The 24358-nt window shown below is 38.4% G+C and overlaps 2 protein-coding genes across 2 annotated transcripts; both read right to left on the reverse strand.

The window, feature by feature from the left end:
- Window positions 1-4: 4 nt before the first annotated feature.
- On the reverse strand, window positions 5-1315 carry LOC127782483 (protein TRACHEARY ELEMENT DIFFERENTIATION-RELATED 7A-like). Its single transcript, XM_052309685.1, has one exon. It carries the CDS (start codon window positions 1305-1307, stop codon window positions 258-260), a length of 1050 nt encoding a protein of 349 aa, XP_052165645.1. The 5' UTR covers window positions 1308-1315; the 3' UTR covers window positions 5-257.
- Window positions 1316-19983: 18668 nt separating this feature from the next.
- Window positions 19984-21281, reverse strand: LOC127782942 (transcription factor HEC2-like). Its single transcript, XM_052310222.1, has one exon. The coding sequence runs from the start codon at window positions 21074-21076 to the stop codon at window positions 20156-20158; it is 921 nt and encodes a 306-aa protein (XP_052166182.1). The 5' UTR covers window positions 21077-21281; the 3' UTR covers window positions 19984-20155.
- Window positions 21282-24358: the final 3077 nt, after the last annotated feature.

Here is a 24358-nt window from a genome sequence, read left to right on the forward strand (position 1 = left end):
CTCTATTTATATTTGACAGCCTTTTTTTTTTACCAATTTCATTAAAGAATTTCATTCATTTACAAATGCTGATAGCAATAGTTACACTTTCCATTCAACCAAATGGGGTCTGAGACTCCCTTATTTCATTCACACCAAAGAACATACAATCTTATCAAAATAATCAAATCACACAAGTGTAGGGATAACTTTACCGTCTCAGCTGAAGTAGCTTTCTTTAGAGCTGTAGTAACACTTGGGCATGCAGACTCATCTTGTCAGGTCTTGGTGATGCGAGTCTTTGATCTTTCATCTCCCTTTTCCTTCCTGCCTGCCTCTTCAAACCTGATGTCCTCATCTTCTGAAAGGATCTCGATCTTTTGCCCCTGAGGCCCTGATACAATCTTCTCATCGACATGGATGTGCTCCGTGACATTGATGAGCTCTGCCTTGTTCTCTGCTTTGCCTTCCTGCTGCCTCCTGTGCCATGACCAAGGGGTATGATGGCTCCCTGCTCCGGCGGCGCTCGACGACTCGCCGGCGACCTCCTGGAATTTGAGGTCCTCGTCGATGGACAGCACGGTGGCCTTGGCGCCGCCGGGGCCTGACTCAGTCGCCTTGTGGACATGGACATGGCCACTCAGGTTGTGCACCTCCGCCTTCCTCTCCGTCTCCCTCCTCTTCTTCTTGTGCCAGCAGAAGAGGGCGGCGAGGCATGCTAGCAACAGGAGGCCGCCGAATGAGACGAAGACGACGATGATGACGATGTGGGGTGGTGGGCTAGGCGGAGGCGGCACGGGTGCTGGTGGGCTGATGTGGGGCGGGGGCGGTGCTAGTGGGTGAGATGGCGGTGGTGGTGCATGGGGGCGAGGAGTTGGTGGAGGTGGTGGTCGAATGGGCGGTGACGGTGGGGGTGGAGCACGGCGAGGTGGTGGTGGCGGGGGCATTGATGGTGGCGGTGGGGCACGTCGTGGGGGTGGCGGTGGCAGGGCGGGTGGAGGGGGAGCACGGCGTGGGGGCGGTGGGGCTTGAGAAGGCGGTGGCGGTGCACGATTGGGTGGTGGTGGAGCGCGGCCTGGAGGTGACGGGGGTCGGATGGGCGGGGCAGGTGGTGGCGGGAAACGCTGCGGGGGTGGCGGGGCTTGAGGGCGCGGTGGCATCACCGGTGGCTTTGGAGCATTGGGGTTTAGGGGAGCATAAGGGTTGGGATTGGGAGGGTAGAAGGGGAAGGGGAAGCCGAAGCCAGGAGAGCCAGGGTTGAAAGCCATTGCTATGGAAATGGAATGCTGGTTGCTGTAGAGAGGGGAGTGAGGTGTGGTGGTGAGCATGCAGCAGTGTGGTGTATATATATTGCATGGGAATGGGTTGTTGGTTGCGTTTGCAAGGGAAGCAAGTGATGGGATGGAGTTGGCTCATATGCTACGGTTTGAGCAGCTGGACTACGTTGCTTCAAATCAATGCCTTCCTTGGCATCAAAGCCCTAGCTAATTCCCATTTCTTTCTCACTACTGCTGCTTGGGAATTGGGATGGATGCATGCATGGCGTAGCACAATGGGCAGCTCTTCTTCTGTTGCAGATGGATGCCAATTGAACGACACATGTTGCAACAGGAGATTGCTAGCTAGTAGCTTGTAAGCGATCGATCGAGTGAGTTTTGAGTTGCATTCCACAATTGTTTTTTGAGTGTGTTGCAAGGCCATCTTAGTTAATTAGCTCGTGCCACTAATTTAGGTAAAAAGATCGATCGATCGATCGGATCTATAGAAAGATATACTTTTCGATCCTTGCTCAATCATCGTTGCACTAATCTGATGTTACACTAGACACATAAACAAGCAGATCAATTGATGGATCTCCAACGTAGCTCGTAAGATAAGCAAGTGCACACACGCTAACTAGCGAATACATAGACGCTGGACCTTTTTCTCTATGTACTCCCTCCATCCTAAAATGTTTGACGCCGTTGATTTTTTAAAAAATATTTGACCGTTCGTCTTATTTAAAAAATTTAAGTAATTATTAATTTTTTTCCTATTATTTGATTTATTGTTAAATATACTTTGATGTATACATATAATTTTACATATTTCACAAAAGTTTTTGAATAAGACGAACGGCTAAATATGTTTAAAAAAGTCAACCGCGTCAAATATTTATGAAAGGAGGGAGTATGTTTGCGTCTGTCATCTACTTTTTTTTTTACGGGGTGTCTGTCATCTACTACTCATGTACTACATGCTATTACGACGTGAACAGTGACAAAGCGATGGATCTTTCGATCTACAGAAAGAAAGATGCGGTTGCATACATGGCCCAATTAACAATTGTCCGGCCCGACCCAATTTGCGGTCAAGCAAGTAGGCAAACAAGCCCATAATGCAAAAGGCCGGCCCGGAAATGAGACAGATCCAGCCGCTAGCCTGCACACCTCATCTCTGAATATTTTGCTATTTGCCATGCCCGAATATTTTCGATACCATGCATCTTTCTGATTTTCAAGAGATCCCGTTCTCTAGCTACCATTAAGTTTCAAATCGAGTGGTCACCGCTACACAAATGAGAAATACTAATCATTATTTTTTTAGATAATGGAAATGGATTATAACAGAAAGAAAGTAATCATCATACTATAACCGAGTATTGAGTGACATCCTAGTATATTCCCCTTTAGTTAAAAATTTTAATTGTTATGAAAAAAAACCTCACTAGATAGAAAACATGCGGGCTAAATTAATGATTCTGTCATGTGTATACGTATGAGTGTATTCTTGTCACATTGGCAAGGTTTGAGCTTTATATATATGGCTAATAAGCAGTAGAAAAATGGATGATGCAAAAAAAGTATTATAGGTAAAAACCTTTTATATGTGTATTATTCATGGTTTAAAAGCTAATGCTGGAAAATAAATTATGATGAAAAACCAAAAATCAACTGTAGAATTAAATTTTAAAATTCAAATTTAACAATGATTAATAATAAGTCATAGCAAACGATGACAGCATACATTAACATCGATCAGCCAAATATGAAAAGGAAAGCCGAAAAGGTACGGTACCGCATAATTAACCAACAGGAACACAACAAGTTCATCAATGAGTGATATATATAGCAAGAAAAGAATATGTTGTACATGTATATTTCCAGTTTGTGTGGGTGCAGTACAGTGCTTCGAAAGGATAATTAATTGAATGGCATGCATGTGTACCATGGTACTACCTCCGTCCCATATTACTTGTCTTTTTGAGTTTTTGTTTATAATTTTTGATCATTCGTCTTATTCAAAAAATTTTGGAATTATTATTTATTTTGTTTGTCAATTGCTTTATTATCAAAAGTATTTTACATATGACTTATCTTTTTTTATATTTGCACTAATTTTTCAAATAAAACAAATGGTTAAACGTTGAAAGTACAAAGTCAAAAACGTCCACTATACTGGGACGGAGGGAACGGAGGGAGTATCTAAGTAAGTATATATAAAAAACAATTGGATCGATAGGTACAAATAAAGTGCAGCACATATATTCTTCTTCAGCTTCCTGCGGCAGCACTATAGTAGTACTTTCCAAGCTCACTATCTACAGTCGACTGATTGATATATCAACGGTATGTCGTACCTTCTTTTTATCAATGCAAAGCCAGGCATGCATTTTTGGACTCTCCCAAAGTTAAGGCCACAAAAAGTACATGTACTACACTTCTCTCTGAATTTGGAGTATGTATGAGCAGTAGCATGCATGGGCTGGTGCAGCAAATTATGCCGACCGTTTGGAGAGCTTTTGACAGCTGATTCTAGCTCTTGTAAACATTCTAGATTCTCAGATTTTGTAGCTATATAACCTAGAAAATTATTTTACTGTCTTAAAATATAAATCACCTACTGCTATGAATTTGAACAGATCCATGTCTAGATTTGATGATGTCCCATCTAATACTAGGTTACTATATATTGGGGCGGATAGAGTAACTAGTAACAAGAAGTAACCAGTGGTGGATCTACCATGGGGGCGGCGCCCCCACTACCAATTTTGTAACCATGGGAGTCTCCATTAAGCCTCTCCTGCTAATCCTTCCTAGATCCGCTTTTGGAAGTAAGGGAACCTAACTCTACTACGATCTGTTTGGCTTGAATTAAACTCCATCTCCACCTCTTCTGGAGCTAAAGGCTTGCCAAATGATCGATCATACAGTTTCAGGTCCACCTAAAAAGGGAGCGAAGCAAGCTAAAGTGATATGAAAAAATAAATTAGATATGAAAAAATAAATTAGAGGGGTGGAACATGTTCAAGTCGTTCCACAAATTATGTTATATTTATAAATTAGAGCCCTGTCAAACATGTCCTACTTCTCAAAATTATGTTCCATCTCCCCCAATCAGAGCCTAGTGAATGTAGCTAGCTAGGAGAGGTGTTGTGAGCACAATGAAATACATTGAAATGGAATGCTCGGCTGCTAGCGCTGCTGGCATGCAGTTGCAGGTGAGTGATGACTTCCGTTGAGACACAACATTTAGCTAATCCAGTTAGTCGTTTGCCGCCCTTTTTGCCCAAACCATGCATGCCACGCCAGCTAGCAACACCGGCCTTCTCTTTTGGGAGCACCCGGCCCTTTGCTTAATTTGCAGTTTGCACACCAGCAGCCAATGATCCTTTTTTCCTCCTAGCTATACTTAATATACTCTTCAAGTCTTCATTCTGATCGTTTGAGGACGATAAACCATGAAAAAGTGATAAAATAGTTTACAACTAAAACATACATATCTACTCCCTCCGTTTCACAATGTAAGTCATTCTAACATTTTCCATATTCATATTGATGTTAATGAATCTAGACATAAATATCTATATGAATTTATTAACACTAATATGAATATGGAAAATGCTAGAATGACTTATATTGTGAAACGAAGGAAGTATGTTATAATTACCGGTTTAAAAGCTTATACTGAAAAATAAGCGATGATGAAATAACTCTAAAATTAAATTCTAAGATTTAAATTTTAGCTATATAGCTGATAAGCTAGCTAGCTAGTAGCTTCTTGCAGGATTTTTTTTTTTCACTATGAATTTATACTTACAACAGCATTTAGATTATCATATATTTACCATATAGATCATGCAGAGACTGGATTAAATTCCATATTATCGATAATACTGAATAAGTGGCCAGTGCCAATGAATTAATATAACAACACGGTTTATGATCACCAATGCAAAGCTAGTGTACTTCAATTAATACTACTATTATATTACTACATATACTTTTTTAAAAAATATATATATTGATGAAAAAGTCAGAGCAGCATTTTGAGAATGTATGTATGTACATGAGTATATGCTTGGTGTGTAAACACACACTGCAGCCGAAAATGGAGGAGGCAGGCATGGCATGCCGAAATTTATGAGTTAGAGAGAGAGCTAGTAGCTAGAATCCAAGTGGTTGCTGAGACCTCCGGCAATCCATATGATCGATCAAGCTGAGCATGCAGCCGTATATATGTCTGCTTGATCGCCCCCATACATCTTACGTACATGACCGTTGCCGTATATATATATACATCGATAATATATATATTGTGTGGTACAATAATGCATGCATGCGTGACATGCCACCTCAACTCACTAACCGGGTAAAAACCTGGTAGCTCCACAAGGTGATGGACTAGAAGATATGGTTCGAAGCCTCACCCATTCTAATTATTTGATATTAGGTCTTTTCTAATATTTATAACTTTTTTTACTAACTGGATAAAAATCTGGTTCTCGACGTATCAGTGGAATTTTAGTCTTTTATACGAGATAGATCACTAGTAATGATTCAAGAATCGTACATTACGAGATGCACTTGATAGTACAGTGGTAAGGAGTATGTGCAGTGGTAAGAGGTATGCAATTTCTATCCTAAGGTCTCGTGTTTAATTCTTAACATGCTCGTACGTTATTATCTATATGGTTATCCAGTTTTTGCTCGTATGATATTACATATATACGGTTATCCAAACATCGTCATCGCTGCCACGCTCATCGCAGCATAAGCATCATACAAAATCACATAAACCCTTCCAGTCACATTTTTCTCTAAATATCTCTGGGTACCATCTTAAAACCCATCATAAATTAAATAATCTTGTAGAATAAAGGGTGTACATACGTACACGCACCACAGTGGAGAAAATACGTAGTATATGTACGTGGTATTATATATGTATACATACGCTGCGCGTGACCCAGAGAGAGACAGGACCACATAATAACTACTTACGTTACGTACAAACAATCAACACATGTGGACGGTCGACGCCCATGCGCGTAACATTCAAAGTGAATTAATTTCTTCCCTTTTTTTACAACAAGTGAATTAATTTCTTACTTACTTGTTACGAAGTTATAGTAAAGGAAAAAGTCCAAATACTCCCTTAAACTTTGGATGGAAATCTATTTAGTATCCTGAATTAACTTTAAAACCGGACATCTAATCCCCTAAATTTTGTAAAACCGTTTATATTACCCCCTAAAGTGGTTTTGAATGGTGGTTTTGCATATTTTGGAAGCTTAAACGAACAACTTTGAATAACTATTATAACATATTTGTGTATCATCAGTTCTAAGTCATCAATTTATACTTATACAGTAATAGCATACAATATTTGTTTGTAAGTGAGAGCTAACAAGTGATTAAAAAGAAAAAGATTTAAGTGGAGATTTTAATATATATATATATCTCCAATATGTATGTCACGTGATCAAACTCATTCAAGTTATATACAAATTAGATAAAAACCACCTTAGGGGTAATATGAACAGTTGCAAAGTTTAGGGGGTTTGATGTTCCGTTTTAAAGTTTAGGGTGCTAGACAGACTTTTGTCCAAAGTTTTTTTTTTGGGGGGGGTGGGGGTATTTGGACTTTTTCCTATCGTAAAGTACTCTATGATTTAAAATGTAAATGTTAATTACACCTTTTGTTATTAAAAAAGAGGTAGTAGTAACATTTATTTGATGGCACGAAATGGAAAGAAAATGCATGGAGTTCTGAAACAATTTACATTTATGAAAGACTTCGCCAAACTAAACAACTTCTACGCTTGCAAGGGATTCAAATTCTAGATTTGGTAATGGTAATTGCATTTACGACAAGTTTTCTTTAAGAGTAGGCGATATTTTATCGATATCGAATATATATATATATATATATATATATATATATATATATATATATATATATATAGGACACTCATATGGGGCACCATGGTGCCCGGTGCCCGGGCACCATGGTATCTAATGCACAAATCACTCAAATTTTTCAAAATTTTCAAATTGTGAGTATATACCTAGTTATAATAATTCGATTCATACCTATACCTATCAACAAAACAACTCAAATTTAACTTTATTTCACAATCCATGATTACATACCTAACTAATTATATGTATGGATGCTATATACCTAGAATCAAAATCTAACAAAAACAAGTTCAAATTCAGTACAAACATATATATATATATATATATATATATATATATATATATATATATATATATATATATATATATATATATATATGTATATATATATGTGTGTGTGTATGTATGTATGTATGTATGTATGTATGTATATGTGTGTGTGTGAGATGTCAATCTTAATATGTAGCGACCAATCTTAAAAAGTGTTTATATAGGTACGTGCGCATGTGTATGTTTGCAGAGGTGGGTGTGCACTCATATATATTACCATCTACTCCCCCCTCTAATAAAAAATAAACCTAGTACGATATATAACACATCCTAGTATACTACGAATCTGGATAGAATGAATGTTTAGATTATTTGTAGTATTAGGATCGATACGTCACATTTTGTGCTAGGTTTTTGTTTGTTATGTACGGATGTCCATAATGTGTTTAATTAAAAAAAACTTCAGTGTAGAATCGTGCAGAATATACCTAATACACTCAAGACTACAAGAGTGAGCTAGTTTAGTGTTTTTGTTGTTCGATTTTTCTTGTGTGATTTGCGCTGGGTTGTATACTTGTAATTGTATACACTGGTGGAGAAATCGTTTTTACTCCCGGTTTGTAATCCTCTGTAGTCCCAGTTTTTCAATCGGGACTACGAATCCGGGACTAAATAAGATCGCTATCTTTAGTCCCGGTTCAAATACCCGGGACTAAAAATTGATATAATACCAACCGGGACTAAAGAGGGCAGCGGCAGTCCCGGTTAGTTTCTTTTTTTTTCTTTCATTGTTTTTATTGCTACTTACTACTTAATTCCTAACTGATTTTCTCCCAAATCGAGTGGATGCATATCCCCAAATCAAACGCCAAATCAAAGTAACATCCCAAACACCACAAATCAAATACATCACAGATTATACATCTCAGATCCATGCAATGAATTACGGATTCTCAAAAAAAGAAATTATACATCACAATCCATACGATGAATCACAAATTCTTCAAAAAAAAAGGGACAAATATCCCCGCCGCCGCCCTCCCATCCGCCTGCCACCGCCATCCCATCTGCGCCGGCCGCCGCCGCACGGCCCTCCGCGCCGCCTCGCAGGCCGCTGCTCGGCCGCCCCACCCTCCTCATGCGCTCGCTCAGCCGTGAACTGTGAAGGAAGAAAGAGATAAGGCTGTGAACCGTGTGAAGGAAGGAAAGAGATAAGTTAGAGAGAAAATTAAGAGAGAGGAGTTTGTGTGGACGGGAGAAGAGGATAAGTACTAGAGATTATATAGTGTGTTTTGATCTTTAGTCCTGGTTAGTAACACCAACCGAGACTAAAGTTATAATACAAACTGGAACTAACGATCCGAACTTTAATCCCGGTTAGAGTTACCAATCGGGACTAAAGATCCCAGAGGGCCCTGACAGCATGTGAACCGGGACTAAAGATCACATAGTCCGTTCTGCTTATAAACCGGGACTAAAAATCATCTTTAGTCCCGGTTTTTATTGCAACCAGGAATTTTGTGGTTTTTGTCGACCGGACAAAGATGGTTTCTCCAGTATAGTGATATATATGGCTGGGTTGACACTCTCGGCTCGAAGTCGATCAATAATTTGTATATTCATGTATACATATACATATACATACGTACATACATATATATATATATATATATATATATATATATATATATATATATATATATATATATATATATATATATAAAGAGAGATCGAGACAGAGACATGTATATATGACAGCGAACATGTAGGCTCGACAATATTAACAATAAACGAGGATCATATCAGATCTGACTAGCTAAGGGAAAGATACAAACATCCTAGTTCCATAGGGCCCCACCGTGCCAATGTGGGCCCATCTTGATCACACTGTAACACATACTCCATATACTAGTTTATGGCACTTTTTGCCAGATGCTGGGCTAGCTCCATCGTCTCGATCGTCCATGTTTGCAACTCCATATACTAATTTATATATGCAGGCATGCAGCTAAGTTCACCCTACCTAAAAATACCTTTTTCTCTCTCTTTTTTTTTTGACAAATTAGCCTTTTTCAAAAACTTATTTTAAAACTAGACCGTGCAAAAAAAATTTCATCCAAAAATAAAATGAGCACAATACCATAGCAGTCTTCACGCTTAAACGGTTAGTGCTGACCCTGTCATCGTGGCGGCCGAGCCGATCCCCCACCGACGTTCGTGACAGGGGTCTCAGCACCATCTTGTTTGAACAAGCAGAAACACAGTACCGTTAGGCTTCTCTTGCATGCACGACACATGTAGCTTGTCTCGATACCTTATCGTGCCTTCTTTTCTTATCTACCTCGCCTAAAATATTCCTCTATACTAATAAAATTAACTAGATAATTGACGTGCATTTAGACTATTACATTAATTGACCAGATGTACAGGGGTAATTAACCACAAGTGATATATCATGATTAACTTTAAAGTATAGGTATATATGTTTCTAATTATTTTTTATTTAGTATATATAATACTTCGCAGAGACGATAAAACGGTGTACTTCATTCGTCTTAAAATAAGTTCAAACACATACTATAGGAGGTTAACTTATTTTGGAAAAGGGAGAGTATATATATGAATAATCCATGCGGATGCAATTGAGCAAGATCTGTACCGTCAATTCGTACTTATGAAAATAATCTTAATTTATATATTTCTCGATCTATCGTTCCGGCCTGTGCGTTGTGTACAGATGCAAATAAACATGTCCGGCATTGGCACTGATGGTGACTGCTCAACGGTGCACGGCACCGCTCGTATATACACAGCTCGCTCCGTAAAAAAAAAAAGACAATTTCTAAGGATTAATTAATCTGGATAAACATTCTCGTTCTTAGAAGATGGTTTCTTTTTTTTACCGAGGGTGTAGTTACTTGTGTGTATATGCATCACTACTGAAAAACCTTTATTGGTGTCGGTTAGGAACAGGCTATAGGTGTCGGTTTCCGAGCTGGAACTAATTTAGGAGTACCAATACCTAATAGGATAGGTACCGGTTTAATAAAATTATACCAGTACATATAAGCGTGCTCCATAGTGATTGGATGAACTATATATAGGTGTCAGTTTTTTTAATAACGGAGACCTAAAATATTGGTGCCGGTTTTATCTCGTAACCGGTACTTGTAACTAATAATAGGTGCCGGTTTAATCTGAACCGATATCCTTATGCCAGTATCTATTTAATTTGGTTTCTGTAGTGGAGTATGTATATTATATAAGTATATTACATGAAAAGCGACATGCTTCGTCAATAATGGAATTAATGATGTGGACTATACTTGCATTGCATTACTACTGCTTACTTGTATTCGGGGAACATATACATACAAAGCTTGGGCATTATTAGATAGCTATTGCATGCCGTACATTACACTGTTCTTAGATCGATCAATCGCCATCGGTATAGCTATTTGACAGTGCCGGATCAAACTCTAGCTAGCTGACAACGCCAATTAATTGACAGCTGATCACCAGCGTTAGCTTTAGAGATCCATGTTCCAAAACTATGAGTGAGGGTTAAATATAGGGGAATGGTAGTTGACCGAAAATCCAATCCCTAATTATATGAATTTTTAACTGGATCTTCTTTGAGATTCAGCGCCACCACTTAACCCTAACTCCTCGTCCTTCTTCCTTACTCCTACTCTCATGTGCCGCCACCTGTCAATTCAACACCGTCTCTGATCCACCGATTCCTCATACTCCTTTGCTGCCACCATCCCATCACCTTGCTTTTCGAAAGGGCTCAACGGCATCGGTAAGGCCCATCGTACCATCCCCCTGCCTCTCCCTCACCTCATCCTTAAGTCATTGGTAGCGAGGTGCCAACACCCCCACCGTCTTTCCCATCATTGGTGGCTCCCCATCGTTGGATCCGCCACCACCATCCATCGCCTCCTAACCACTCCCTCCGCTTTGCCCCTGCCGATAACATCGGCCCACCGCCCCACTGGCGACCCTGCGGCTTTGCAGTGTTGTGGTTGTCTCGCTAATCACCAATTCCACTGACCAATGCCAGGACGCCGCCTACCATAGCCATCCCTCTAAGGTCAGTGAACTCCTCCCTCCTCCCCGTTCCCCTCACCCTCCCTCACCCCATCCACCTGGCCACCTCCTACTCCTATCTCAACCTAGGACCCTAACTGGTTGGGTCGTCGCTATCTCACCAGAGTGGCCGCCATCTTGCTGGAGCTAAAGGATTGAAGCATGAATCGTCACACTGATCCAACAGTGGAGGATTCAACAGAAATATATAACAAACATCTGTCAAATGAAGGTTAGCAACATAATCTACAAATATATATGCATCGGCGAAGCCACATTCTACAATATACCATCGACAAAAAAAACATCTATTATATTATTAAAGGAATAGAAAAAGGAGTCTCCATGTTCGCTCTCATGGCCTAGAAATTCTCACATTAATCGGAGAAAAAGAAAAAGCAGAGTCCATATAGAAATACAATTTAGAAATAGCTGAAATTCGGAATTAAAAAATAAGGAATATTAGAAGAGGAGACTAGAGTCCATATAGAAATACAATTTAGAAATAGTTGAAACTCGAAATTAAAAAATAAGAAATATTAGAAGAGGAGACTAGAGTCCATATAGAAATACAATTTAGAAATAGTTGAAACTCGGAATTAAAAAATAAGGAATATTAGAAGAGGAGACTAGAGTCCATATAGAGATACAATTAGGGAATAACTGAAATTCGGAATTAAAAATAAGGAATATTAGAAGTAGAGTATAGAGTCTATATACAAATACAATCATGAAATAACTGAAATTCGGAATTAAAAATAAGAAATATTAGAAGTAGAGTATAGAGTCCATATAGAAGTACAATTAAGAAAAAAAATAGAAATTCGAAATTAAAAAATAAGGAATATTAGAAGTAGAGTATAGAGTCCATATAGGAATTTAAAACTAACTAAAATTCGGAATAAACATAATAAAATTAAAAGTAGAGTTTTGAGTTCGTATAAAAATACAATTTACAAATAACTAAAATTCGAAATTAAGAAAAACATGGGAAGAAGAGTTAAAGGTCAATGTAGGAATACAATTTAGAAGTAACTGTAATTCGAAATTAAAAATTAAAGAATATTGAGAGATGAGTTTAGAGTCCACATAGAAATACAATTAGAAATAATAAAAATTCAGAAATAAAAATAAATAATATTGGAAGAAGAGCCTAGATATATAGAAATACAATTTACAGAAAATTCGGAATTAAAAAAAGAAATATTAAAAGACGAGTCTAGAGTCCATATAGGAATATATATAATTTACAAATAACTAAAATTTGATATTAAAAATAATTAATAACTAACACGTATATAAAATACAATATGAGTATTACACATTTGTAGTTTCGTAAAGTTATTGCAAAATTTAAAATTATGATGTCATTTTAATATATTTGAATAGTATAATGAGAAAACATATCTTTACCTATTATAAAAGTTTAAGATGTTTTTGCCAATATTTTGGTACGTCATATGTATTTGAGTAGGTTTTAATATTTTTTTCAGTTTTAATCTCTACTACTGAAAAAGCTGAAAAAAAAACAGAAAAAGCCGACTGTACAAAAATATAAAAGTCGCCGATCGTAAAAAAAATAAAGAAAGCCACGCGAAAAAAGAAACTGTCGTCTAAAAAACGGTGTAGAAAAAAGACCGTAAAAATTACCAGAGAAAAAAACACATTATAAAACAGCAAAAAAAAAGTCCCTCTCTTTTATCCGCCTTTTTTTTCTTTTTTTTTCCGCTTTTTTTTCCCATCCGCTTTTTTTTGTCCTTATATTTTATTCGCAATTTTTGTCATGAGAAAGGGTCTGTGCACATTGTGAGGATTCTTTTTTTTATCTACCCGGTTTTTTCGTCGTCGGGCCGAACTCTAGCACCACCGCCACATCGATTGGCTTTCTCATGCTTTCCCTCCTCCAATTGATTGAAAAATCAGTTCTCCACTACTCCATCATCATTTTCCCCATAATTTTTTCTTTTAGTTCCGCTTTAATTTACCAGATTCAATCTCTATATTTAGAAGTCACCATTTATATCCTAGAGTTTTATGGATTCGTTGTGGTTTTGATAAAAACGGAAAGAAAAGATCGAGTGAATAAGAGCACTCAACCAATTTTAGGAGATTGAGAAAGATTGGATCGTATTTGATGGGGAGTATTGGTTCTGGCATCATACTACACGGTACTGTCTTCGAGGTTGAAGACGGCAGTCGACTATACGAGCTAGGCCTATAGCTCTACTTGTGGTCTAGGTTCAAAAGAAGTAAGCCAAGTAGAGAGAAGTAGCGGGTTGGGCCGAGACTGAATAGGAAGGAAGAAAGTAAGTTTTTATCCGAAACCAAAAGGTACAATGTATATCAATCCAAAAATGGTTTTACCCGTTGCAACGCACGGGCATTTTTTCTAGTATGCTATTATATGAAAGAAAATATAATGATGCTAGCCGCGCAATCTGTGCGGACCACCATGCTAGTTTCTATAATAATATGCCATTATGCACATATGCTTCAAGTTGATTAATGAAGATTACAAAAGGATTACACGTCAATATATTAGTGAAGATTATTAAATAACTTGCATAACTACATGGCCTGCAGATTGTAAGGTGCAGTGGCGAAGATATAGCGGCGTCGTTGAGCCCAGTTGACGAAGAGATTGATAAATTTTACATGTGTTACTGAGAACAAGATAGTGGAAATGTCGACGACGATAGAGCTCGAGTGGCCACCTGACTGTTAAAGTGCATTTAGTCTGTTCCAACCACACGCATAAGGCCATATATATATGTATTCTCCCAAAAATAGAATTAAAGACTTGTAAACCGGGAGTAAAAGATAGGTTTTCCAGCGGTGAGTATATTCTCGGTAGCAACTCCAGGGAGAAAGATGCAGGGATTGAAGTAGCATCATCGATGGATCGGATACGAAATGCAGTAGTGTCCAGCTGAAAGGCATGATTATAGGATGGTGCATGCATGCATTCGTGTCAGTGCCCCCCAGCCCGGCCACCGGCCGTAGAGATCCTATCGATCGAGCTCATCGAGATAACCTTTTCTATTCGGATTCAGCTGCCTACAATAGAGATGCCTTTCCTTCTACCAGAATCCGAAATTTCCATGATCGCCAATCAATTATTCCTCATTTCTCTTAATTAATTTAATTTCTTCTCTTCGAAAATCCATATGATATATATATATTAGCTAGCTAGCTTAATTTGCATATATATGCAGGTACAATGGATCATAGTACATCTTAATTAATTTACTTTACGGTGTGTACATATATGGCCATCGCACATACTCTCTCCGTCCCTAAAAAACCAATCTAGAAATAGATGTGACACATTCTAGTACTACGAATATAGACATACCTCTATTCAGATTTGTTCTACTAGCTAGAATACGTCACGTTCAGTTCTAGACTCGTTTTCTTGGGACGAAGGGAGTAGTTACATAGACTGGCCACCCTTTTCAAGTACCCAAAAATTAAAAGAGGCAAAAGCAAAAGCTAGATCGATCGATTTGCTCCTTTAATATCTCTCTCTCTCTCTCTCTCTCATTTGAACACATGCATGCATGTACGGTACACCTGCGCGCATGGATCCAATATATTCACATTTTTTTCTTGGTCATCTACTGTAGATGCACAGTCTTCTTCTACTAAATAATTAATCACAATGTACAAGCATATATAGTACATATATCGATCGATCATGACACTGTCCTGGTGGCTAGCTAGTTTTGCTCAACAAATTAAATTTTAATGATTGAGCATGTACAAATATAGGGCAGAGCCTTTTGCTTTTGGCGTGCATCTGCTGCTAACCTAACAAATCTAATAGACAAGGACCTATACAAATCTTGTCCTGATCGATCACATGATCATGTGCACACTTTGCATGTGCCCAATATAATCATGTTAGTTATATATTACCAAGGTTTCGAATTAAACACATGTGCAATTAATCAGACCAAATTAGCTAGCACATACATATTACCATTTCTTTATATTTAATAGCGATAATGGTTTACATCTCTTGCCTCTGTTGTGAGGCACACGACTAACCATGTATTTTACCACTTTGCTTTATGCAATTTTGCACCATAAAGTATCTAATATATGATCGATTAACTATTTTGCTGAAATCGCGCGCATATGCACATGTTTGGTTTATATGATTAAATGCTCTCTCTCTATATATACTTATGAAATGCATAAGTATATATGAAGTGAAATTATTGTTTGGATTCCTTTGGAAATACACTTATGAAATGCATGCGATAAGAAATTGAAGATCTGATGATATCGTCAAAGCATTAATTTTGTAGTATATATATTGCTTTGTGATGCGCACACATGTAACACAATATGCAGTACACACCTGCAGATCAATACGAAAACACATTATTCATATATTTTATTGTTGTGTGTATACTGCATGCAGTATGCATGCGTATATGTAGTATGTACATGATATGTGAGGAGACTGAAACACAGTGCGCGTAGTGCTCGAGGGATCAGAAAGAAAATTTCACCGAATCTTTGAGGATTATTGTATCAAAATGTCAGACGTGAGTTACTGTTCCTCACTCGATCGATTATATAGATGCATTTTGCGCTTTATGGCCAGCTGTTGTGCAACCAGGGGCACTGTACATGTACACAATGCAACATCATTTTTTTTCCTCTTGACTGCTGGAATGATACAATAATCCAAAGAAAAAGAACAATTCTAACTTCGAAAGAAAAATTAATAGGAAAGAGAAATTAAATAACATGAATTGCCGGCCTTAATATAAATGAAGGGTGATTTTAGGGGTAAGATAATAAGAAATTAATTCAAACTAGGGGTTGCAAGAAAAAGTTGTACTACTCTCTATATAATTATATTTTTCTAACAAAATTTAGATGCAAGTTTGCATTCTTTTTATGATGGAGAGAGTATATGACCAAAGTATTTACACATTTAATATTTTATCTCTCCGTCCTAAAAGGACTTCTAGTAATTTTAGAACAAATTAAATGAGTAGCAAGACAAAAGTTCACAATACTCATAATTAAATAGGTGACTAGTCCTGATTCATTAATTGCCGGTTGGTTTTGGTCTAATCCATATTCGGGTGGTGATGGGCGAGTGGCTTGGGAGAGTACACACTAGATAAGGTGAGATAAATTACTATTTTAGAAGTTCTTATATTTTGAGATAAATTTTAAAGTCACTTTAGGTGGGCGGAGTAGATATGTATGGTGACGGTGAAAATTGCCGTGATATATATGGAGTTTTGCTAGATCTGATATGCTAATGTGATAGACTGGGTTCCAAATTTGGGAATGGAAAACATCATTTATATTATAGATTAATTAATAGCCAGTGATCCAAAATATAGAACTTTAATTTTTAGGTGATGTGCTTGTGTATATATACATATTTAACAAACCAGTTTAATTTGCAGCATGCGCAATTCACTACTGTACAAGTGTACATATGCCCTTAATTTATATAGCAAAGTGTGCCCTTAATTTATATTAAATTCATGTGAGTTAATTTATCATCGTAAAGCACATAATATAATTGATCAAACCTCTCTAGCTACAAAGTTGGCATGCATGTATATACTTAATTTCTTCTGACGACAAATATAGTTCTAATTTCGCTTGGTAAAAAAAGATTTAAATGAAAAGAGAGAACTAAATGCTGCGCGCCCCGTTTGGAACATGGAAATGACATAATTTTTAAAACAATTTCTGAAAGAATTAACATGGGAAAAATTCCTGCACTACTCCAAATGGCGCGCCTTATCGAATTTATTTCTCCTTGTTAGTGTAGTATTTGATGATTTCCTGAAGTTCAATCTAATGAATGGAAGTAATCAAATTAAACAAATTAAGATTCATTGGTTATAGTACTGTAGAGATATCTTTAATTTGAATTGAACTTTTCATATATATGGACAAGGGAAAGGAATATGCATGCTCTAACATATACTACTAGTTGATCTATTCGATCTGCATATATTACTAAATTTCTTTTACTTGATGAGGGCAGATGTAGCACGCACAACGATTTTGATTAATTCTAAATCACGGGAGTTTTAGGGAGAAAAAAAATCTTTGGTAGAGATCGAGATTTTACATATATACTACCAATTTCGATCTCTAGCTAGTCGATTATCACTGCTGAGGATTGCCCATAACCTAGTGTGCTTTAAGGCATGACAAAGGACTGTATGGAATGAAAGCTGTTCATCACGAATGCAAAGGTACAGTAGATTAATGTAGCCAATTTCCACACATTCACGTATGTGTATGTTAACACTTCACAATGGTGGAATCAATATAATTAATCATCTCTGGAGTTCTAACAATCCTACAACGAACAGTAATGTTCTTTGAACCATATGTCTGCAACATTAAAAAATGACCATGCAAACATATAATATTGTAACATTTTTTTCTTCAATTCCGAAGATAAAGGAGCAAGCTTGCTCCTTTAGCCATGATTAATACTGATACGATGACATGCATGTTGCATTAATTAAGTTTGAAGATCAAATTTATTATGTGATGTACTTATTTTTGGTGACCTCTTAGCTATTTTCATTCATAAAAATGGGATTGGCATACAACTACGGCATAAGGCAGCATTTTTTTATCTAGATGATCTTAAGTTAAAATTCAAGTAACATTATATATATGGCCCAAGATTCACTCAAAATATAATGTCTATAGCCCCAAATTAAGGCAGGGTTGCACATCACTTGGGATTTCGTCCTTGCTTTGCCAAAAGGTTTAAGTTAAAAAAAACTAAACATTTTGAGTCAGCAAGGTTCAAATGCTACAATAAATCAATATAAATTAGCATACCTAAAAAGGCAAAATTGGCAGCCAACCATGCATTAATCTGAAACAAAGAATTACAAAATTCCCAAGCTAACTTATGAGCACTATAAAAAAAACCAAAGCTGAATTAGTTTGATTAAAATAATTTATTTACCAGCATGTTGAAGAAAACTAAAATGCTTCATTTATGCGTATACTTAAGCATTGGTTTAAACTATATAGCAGAAATTAATCAAAATTGGGGGAGAATATGGCAAGAATACTGAACTTCAGAATAGAGTAACAGCAACAAAAAGTGAACAAATCACTTACATTGCTTCTGTTTCGACAACAAAACATGCATCTAAATCTAATGAAAACTCTTTTAAAAAAGTACAAAGCAGTAATTCCATCAACAGTGATGCATCACCATTAATTTACATAAAATACCATTTGTTGCGGCTAATGGAATTTTTCGAGGAGGTCATGCACAACAAAAATTTAAGTTCTTAATTACCACCTCCAATTCATCCTAAAATATAAGAAATTGTAGCTATGTACTGGACAAATATTTTAGAACGGAGGTAGTATATCACATATGGCTTAATTAGCTTAGATAAACAAGAAATTTTGCCAGGAATGACAATTTGAGAAACCTCTGGCCCAATGTTCACAAAGAGGGAAACAAAACATAAGAAAATCCAGGAGCCGTACACCAGTGCTAAGCTAGAAATGCTACTACTAGCTAGGTAGAATACGTAAGCAATAGGTAAGGTAGAGAATACTACTACTCCTAGATCGATAGGAGTTGATGGTTACAGCTAAGCTTTTTCCAATGGTTGGGTTTGGCCGCATTGTCGTCCTCCCTGGGAACTCTCCAACTGAAATGAAATGAAATGAAATGAAAACCCTCACCTTTCTTAATTTACTGACGATGCATGGAATTCAGCACCTCACCACTCATCACTGATCATGGCACTGAATACCTTGCACCAATAATTCCCTCCTTTTCTAGCTACGTCTGCGCGCTGGAGTAGCTAGTATCTCATCAGGACAAAATTAAAGTGGTTTTTTTTTCTTTCTGATCCGATATGATCCCCTTTGGGGGTCCAAACAAACAAACAAAAAGAAAGAGTAAAATTAATTAAGCGGTTTGTTAAGTGATCAAAGGTAGATAGCAAGAGCTCTGATCTTGTGTGTGACAAGCTGCAAACAATAAATAAATAAATAAATGTATCCGGTCTGATCCTCTCTTGTGATCCCATGCTCTCAGCTCAACCAGTAGCTAGCCTAGCAGTCAACATATATGCATGCATGCTACGCTATGCTGCCACCACGACACAACACGCAACCTACCAGAACATCATTGACAATTATTCTATTGCATGCATCCAAGATTTAATTTGTTAAATTAAATTTCTACTACACTACATATGTGTTGTGTCCAGATTTTAATTTGTTGATTGATTTGGTCCCTTAATTGAAATTTCCCACAAAAGAAAATTCGACAAGAGAAAATTAACCAAACCCCTGAAGGGTAATTATCACATGCAGGGAAAAAAATTGGCAAATAGAATGCAAACCCTAGCTAATCTTATTAATTAATTGTACTTTGAGAAACATCAAGGCAGCAGCTTAGCTACTCAGTGGGGAGTAGAGAGAGTAGCTAGTAGCCTGAGCCAACAACAAGAGCAAATTAATTAATAAAAACCAAGACCAAAACCAAATTACCAAAATTACCTCTCTAGTCCACCAATCCATGCATCCCTAGCTTAGTTAATCTCCTCTCTCTCAGCTATATTGCTCCATCCCAATTTCATCATCCATCAGTGCATCCCATGGCTGCTCTGCCCGCCGCCGCCGCCGCCGAACCCGAAACCCAAGGCGCCGCCCATCGACGACGAGGACGACGACGAGGTCGGCCCATGGATGTCCACCGGCCTGGTCAGGCCGACCCAGTCGATCATGGGCCCTCCTCCACCCAGCGGCAAGAATGGCCGGCCCGGTGGGCCCACGGCCGAGGTGCTGGGCCCGGCGGCCGGTGCAGCTCCGGCGGGATACGGCGGCGGCGGCGGTCCCGGCTGGTGCTGGAGCTCCTGGACCTGGCGCTTGAGGAACTTGATGTAGCGGATGGCCTCGTCGAGCATGGAGGCGGTGTCCATCTTGGTCCCCCCCGGGACGAGGCGCTGCAGGATGCGGATGCGCTCGCTGATCCGCTCCCGGCGGTGGCGGGCGGCGACGCTCTGCGGGTCGTCGCTGATGCGGACGTTGCGGCGGCGGGGCTTCTTGATGGTCGCCGGGTCGATGTCCACCGGCTGCATCGCGGCGATCCGGTACATCATCTCCTTCATGGCGCCGAGCTCCTCGTCGGCGTCCTGATCCCCACCGCCGCCGCCGTCCTGGCCACCACCACCACCACCTGCCGCCGCCTCCTGCTGAAGCCGCAGCTCCTCGTCGCCCCCCTGGTCACCGCCGCCATAGTCATGGTGACCACGCCGCTGGTCCAGGTCGAGAGGATGATGGAGGTGATGGGCATGGTGGTGATGATGGGGAGGAGGAGGAAACAAAGAAGAAGAAGGAGAGGGATCTAGAGGGTGGTGGTGGAGGTGGAAGGGTAATGGCGGCGGCGGCGGCGGGGGCGGCGGCGGCGGCGGCTGGTCGAAGAGGAGGGGATGGTGGTGGCTGCCGAGGCTCATGTCCAAATCCCATGAGCTGCTGCTGCTGGAGTTGTGGGTCATGTTGTCCATGGATCGATGAGCTGCAGCTCTGCTAGCTAATTGCTGTAGTAGCAGCAGATGAGATCACCACTCACAAGTGCATGCAGTAAGTGATGGCAGCAACCTAGCTAGCATGCAGCTTAGCTTAGCTAGAATGGATCACAAGGCAAGGAGGTAGTACAGATTTGAGTACATATGCTTTAGCTCTGGTAGTATGTAGCTCAGTCACAGCAGGGAGATGGAGAGGAGGAAGGAGAGCCCATGAGTGGTCACATAAAAGATGGCTTTATAGGGGAATGGAGGGGGAGAAGAAGGGGGAGGATAGCTGCTTACCTTAGCTTGAGGTGTACTAATGTGTACTAGTGTGTGTCTAGATGCATTTTTATTCATTCATGTATTATGTTTGGTGTGTACAGTAAGTGTGAGGTAAGCAAATGGCTGGATGTCTTGCTTACTATGATTAAGCAAAAGGTTGTATGAGGAATCTGTTAACTACTCCATTTTTTATGAGAATTTTTATGGTCCTTAAGATACCGATAGAGGTACCAAATTTTATGCTTAAGCTATTATTTGTTATTCTTCTGTATAGGAGTTTTTGTTCCGTTTGTCACCCCTCACCTACCTCTCTTTTATCCGCCCCTCGTGCTCTCTGTTCCCTCGCAAACATGACATTTTTTTTCTTGGACATTGACATGCATGTTCCCCAAAATTCAACTTTCACCCTTAGTTTCTATAAAGCTATATATTGTGCAAAAGTGACATTGAGACGTTTTTTTTAGAGAAAAACTTGCACGCATGATCGATGTTTCATTGAATCTAATACAGCTATCCATATAGGAGAGATGTTAGAAGAATTTTTAAAATGTTGGACTTTCACAATCTTAAAACATCACATTTTTTTATGTAGCATAATAGTTTTATTTTTGAATTAATTAATGAAAAATTACTATCATGTGATATTGAAAGCTTTTATCCTTTGCTTAATTGTCTCTACTACTATAAAGGGAAGTCGTCTTTCTTCTCTTCTTCCACCATCATACACCCCATAAAAAGGAAAACCACCCTACCTAAAAAAAGACCTACTAAAAAAACTAGTGTTTTCATGATCCACTAGAAAAACCAGTCAAAGAAAATTGAACCTCATAAAACCATCCTTCTGTATTTCTTCATATCCCATTGTAACGCACAAGCATATATAGGACTAATTAATTACAAGGAAAATGCCAATTTTACTACTTAGGCTTTATCATAGTATCGATTAAGAATCGAATTATATACATATATTATATGTTTACATGATTGCATATTAAAAAGGCGAACTTAGATTGTAGTCAAATATCACTATTGCATATTTTTGAATTGACATTTTTTTTTCATGTCTCACCCATCATAAATGCATCTCTTGCTATATATAGATAGTGGTACTGTAACAACTTACTCCCTCCGTCCCATAATATAAGGTATTTTCATCTGTAAATTGTTCTGAAAAGGGATTTTAGGTTTCCAAGATAGTATTTTATTCTCCACCTACCAACTTTTATACTATTTTATTATTTCATCTACCACTACTTTCTTAATTTTTACAAAAAAAATGGCATAATCCCTCATATTATGGATGGAGGGAGTAATTCATAATGATTATAGTAAAACAATATACTCCCTCCGTTTCGAAATGTTTGACGCCGTTGACTTTTTAGCACATGTTTAACCGTTCATCTTATTCAAAAAATTTAAGTAATTATTAATTCTTTTCCTATCATTTGATTCATTGTTAAATATATTTTTATGTAGGCATATAATTTTACATATTTCACGAAAGTTTTTGAATAAGACGAACGGCCAAATATATGCTAAAAAGTCAACGGTATCAAACATTTTGAAACGGAGGGAGTATATATTAATCAATTGTGAAAAATATAATCCCATGTATATTCTTTATTGATGAAATGTACGATCACAAAAGAGTCTTTCTCACCCCAAAAGCTACACAAGGTCACTTGCCCTTTCATAACCGCAATGAGACTATTCAACCTAGCTGCTTGTTGTTGTCCTGGTACTCGATGTGTTGTTGGGAGAAGGAAGAGAGAGAGATGTGGTGGAATTTATTGCAGAATCGGTAGATGATGCATGGGATCAGGTGGCAATAGGGAGTAAGTTGTAACTAGGGTGAGGTTGTGGGGTCATCTCATGATGGTCACCGGGGTTACTAAATCTGGCAACGGTGATCGATGGATGAGAGCAGCAGCAGCATGATGATGATGATGATCGAGCCTGCTCGGCCGGTAGAGATCGAAGAAGAAGCTATAGGCATGCATATGCATATGATGCCTCTGATGCGTATGCAACAACAGATCAGAGGCCCCTCCATTGATGATCGATGTCCTATACTAGCTACTAGTGTATGTACATACTCTCTATCTCCTGCTTCTTCCTGCTCTGCTTCTCTCTGCTCTACTAGTGTCAAGGAGAAAGAAACGAGTAGAGAAGAGAGAAGTGAAGTAGTGAGAGAAGGAGATCTGCAGCTTGCTAGCTGTGCCACCCCTCGTGAAGGCCCTGCAGCCTTTAATTTCACACATCCCTAGGCTCAATCTATATATCCCTCTCACCTCTCTCTCATTCTCTCTTTCCTTTCATGCCCTTCTTTGTCATCTCTCTCATCCTTTGTCCTTTTCCGTGAGCATAGTTGCTCTTTCGCTAAATTAAATAACTAGCTTACGGGGCTTGTTGTTGGGTTTAATCCAGTATCGCTAAATGTTAGTGAAGTTATCACGCATTCACACAGTATCCACCATTAATATTCGATATGGGGTCGTTCTGAAATATAATAGTATTTTGTTTGCAAAGCTTTGATCATAACATTTTGGTTTGACTTCATAGATAATCCTAAGAAGTCTATAGATTCCTTATTCTTAGGCCTTGTTCGGTTTGAAGGGGATTGAAGAGGGTTGGAGGGAATTGAGGGGGAATAATTACACACCACAATAGGTGTGGAATAAATCCCCTCCAATCCCTCCATTATGGGGATTAACCGAATAAGACCTTAATGATTTTCCGTGGTGTCCTTAATCTGCGCGTTTATGATTTGTGACTTTTATTTATTGCTCTAGATCATTTTTCCCCTTATGCACACTCTATTCATTTAATTAGAAAGCGTGCAACCAACCCTCAAAATCTTCACTCTATTACATACAAAATATTTAGTATATTAAAAATTCGGTGCATAGTGTTGTTGATGCAAGAAGTAAAAAAGGAACTAAAGGAGTATATATACCATCACAAGTGTGCACTGAAACCTTAAATTTGTGTTCCAAA

The sequence above is a fragment of the Oryza glaberrima genome, chromosome 8, assembly GCF_000147395.1.
Source record: "Oryza glaberrima chromosome 8, OglaRS2, whole genome shotgun sequence".
Classification (NCBI taxonomy): Eukaryota; Viridiplantae; Streptophyta; class Magnoliopsida; order Poales; family Poaceae; genus Oryza; species Oryza glaberrima.

What these genes read in the sequence shown, in the direction of transcription:
- LOC127782483 (XM_052309685.1), bottom strand. Translation starts at nt 1,307, where the DNA reads ATGCTCACCACCACACCTCACTCCCCTCTCTACAGCAACCAGCATTCC.
- LOC127782942 (XM_052310222.1), bottom strand. Translation starts at nt 21,076, where the DNA reads ATGGACAACATGACCCACAACTCCAGCAGCAGCAGCTCATGGGATTTG.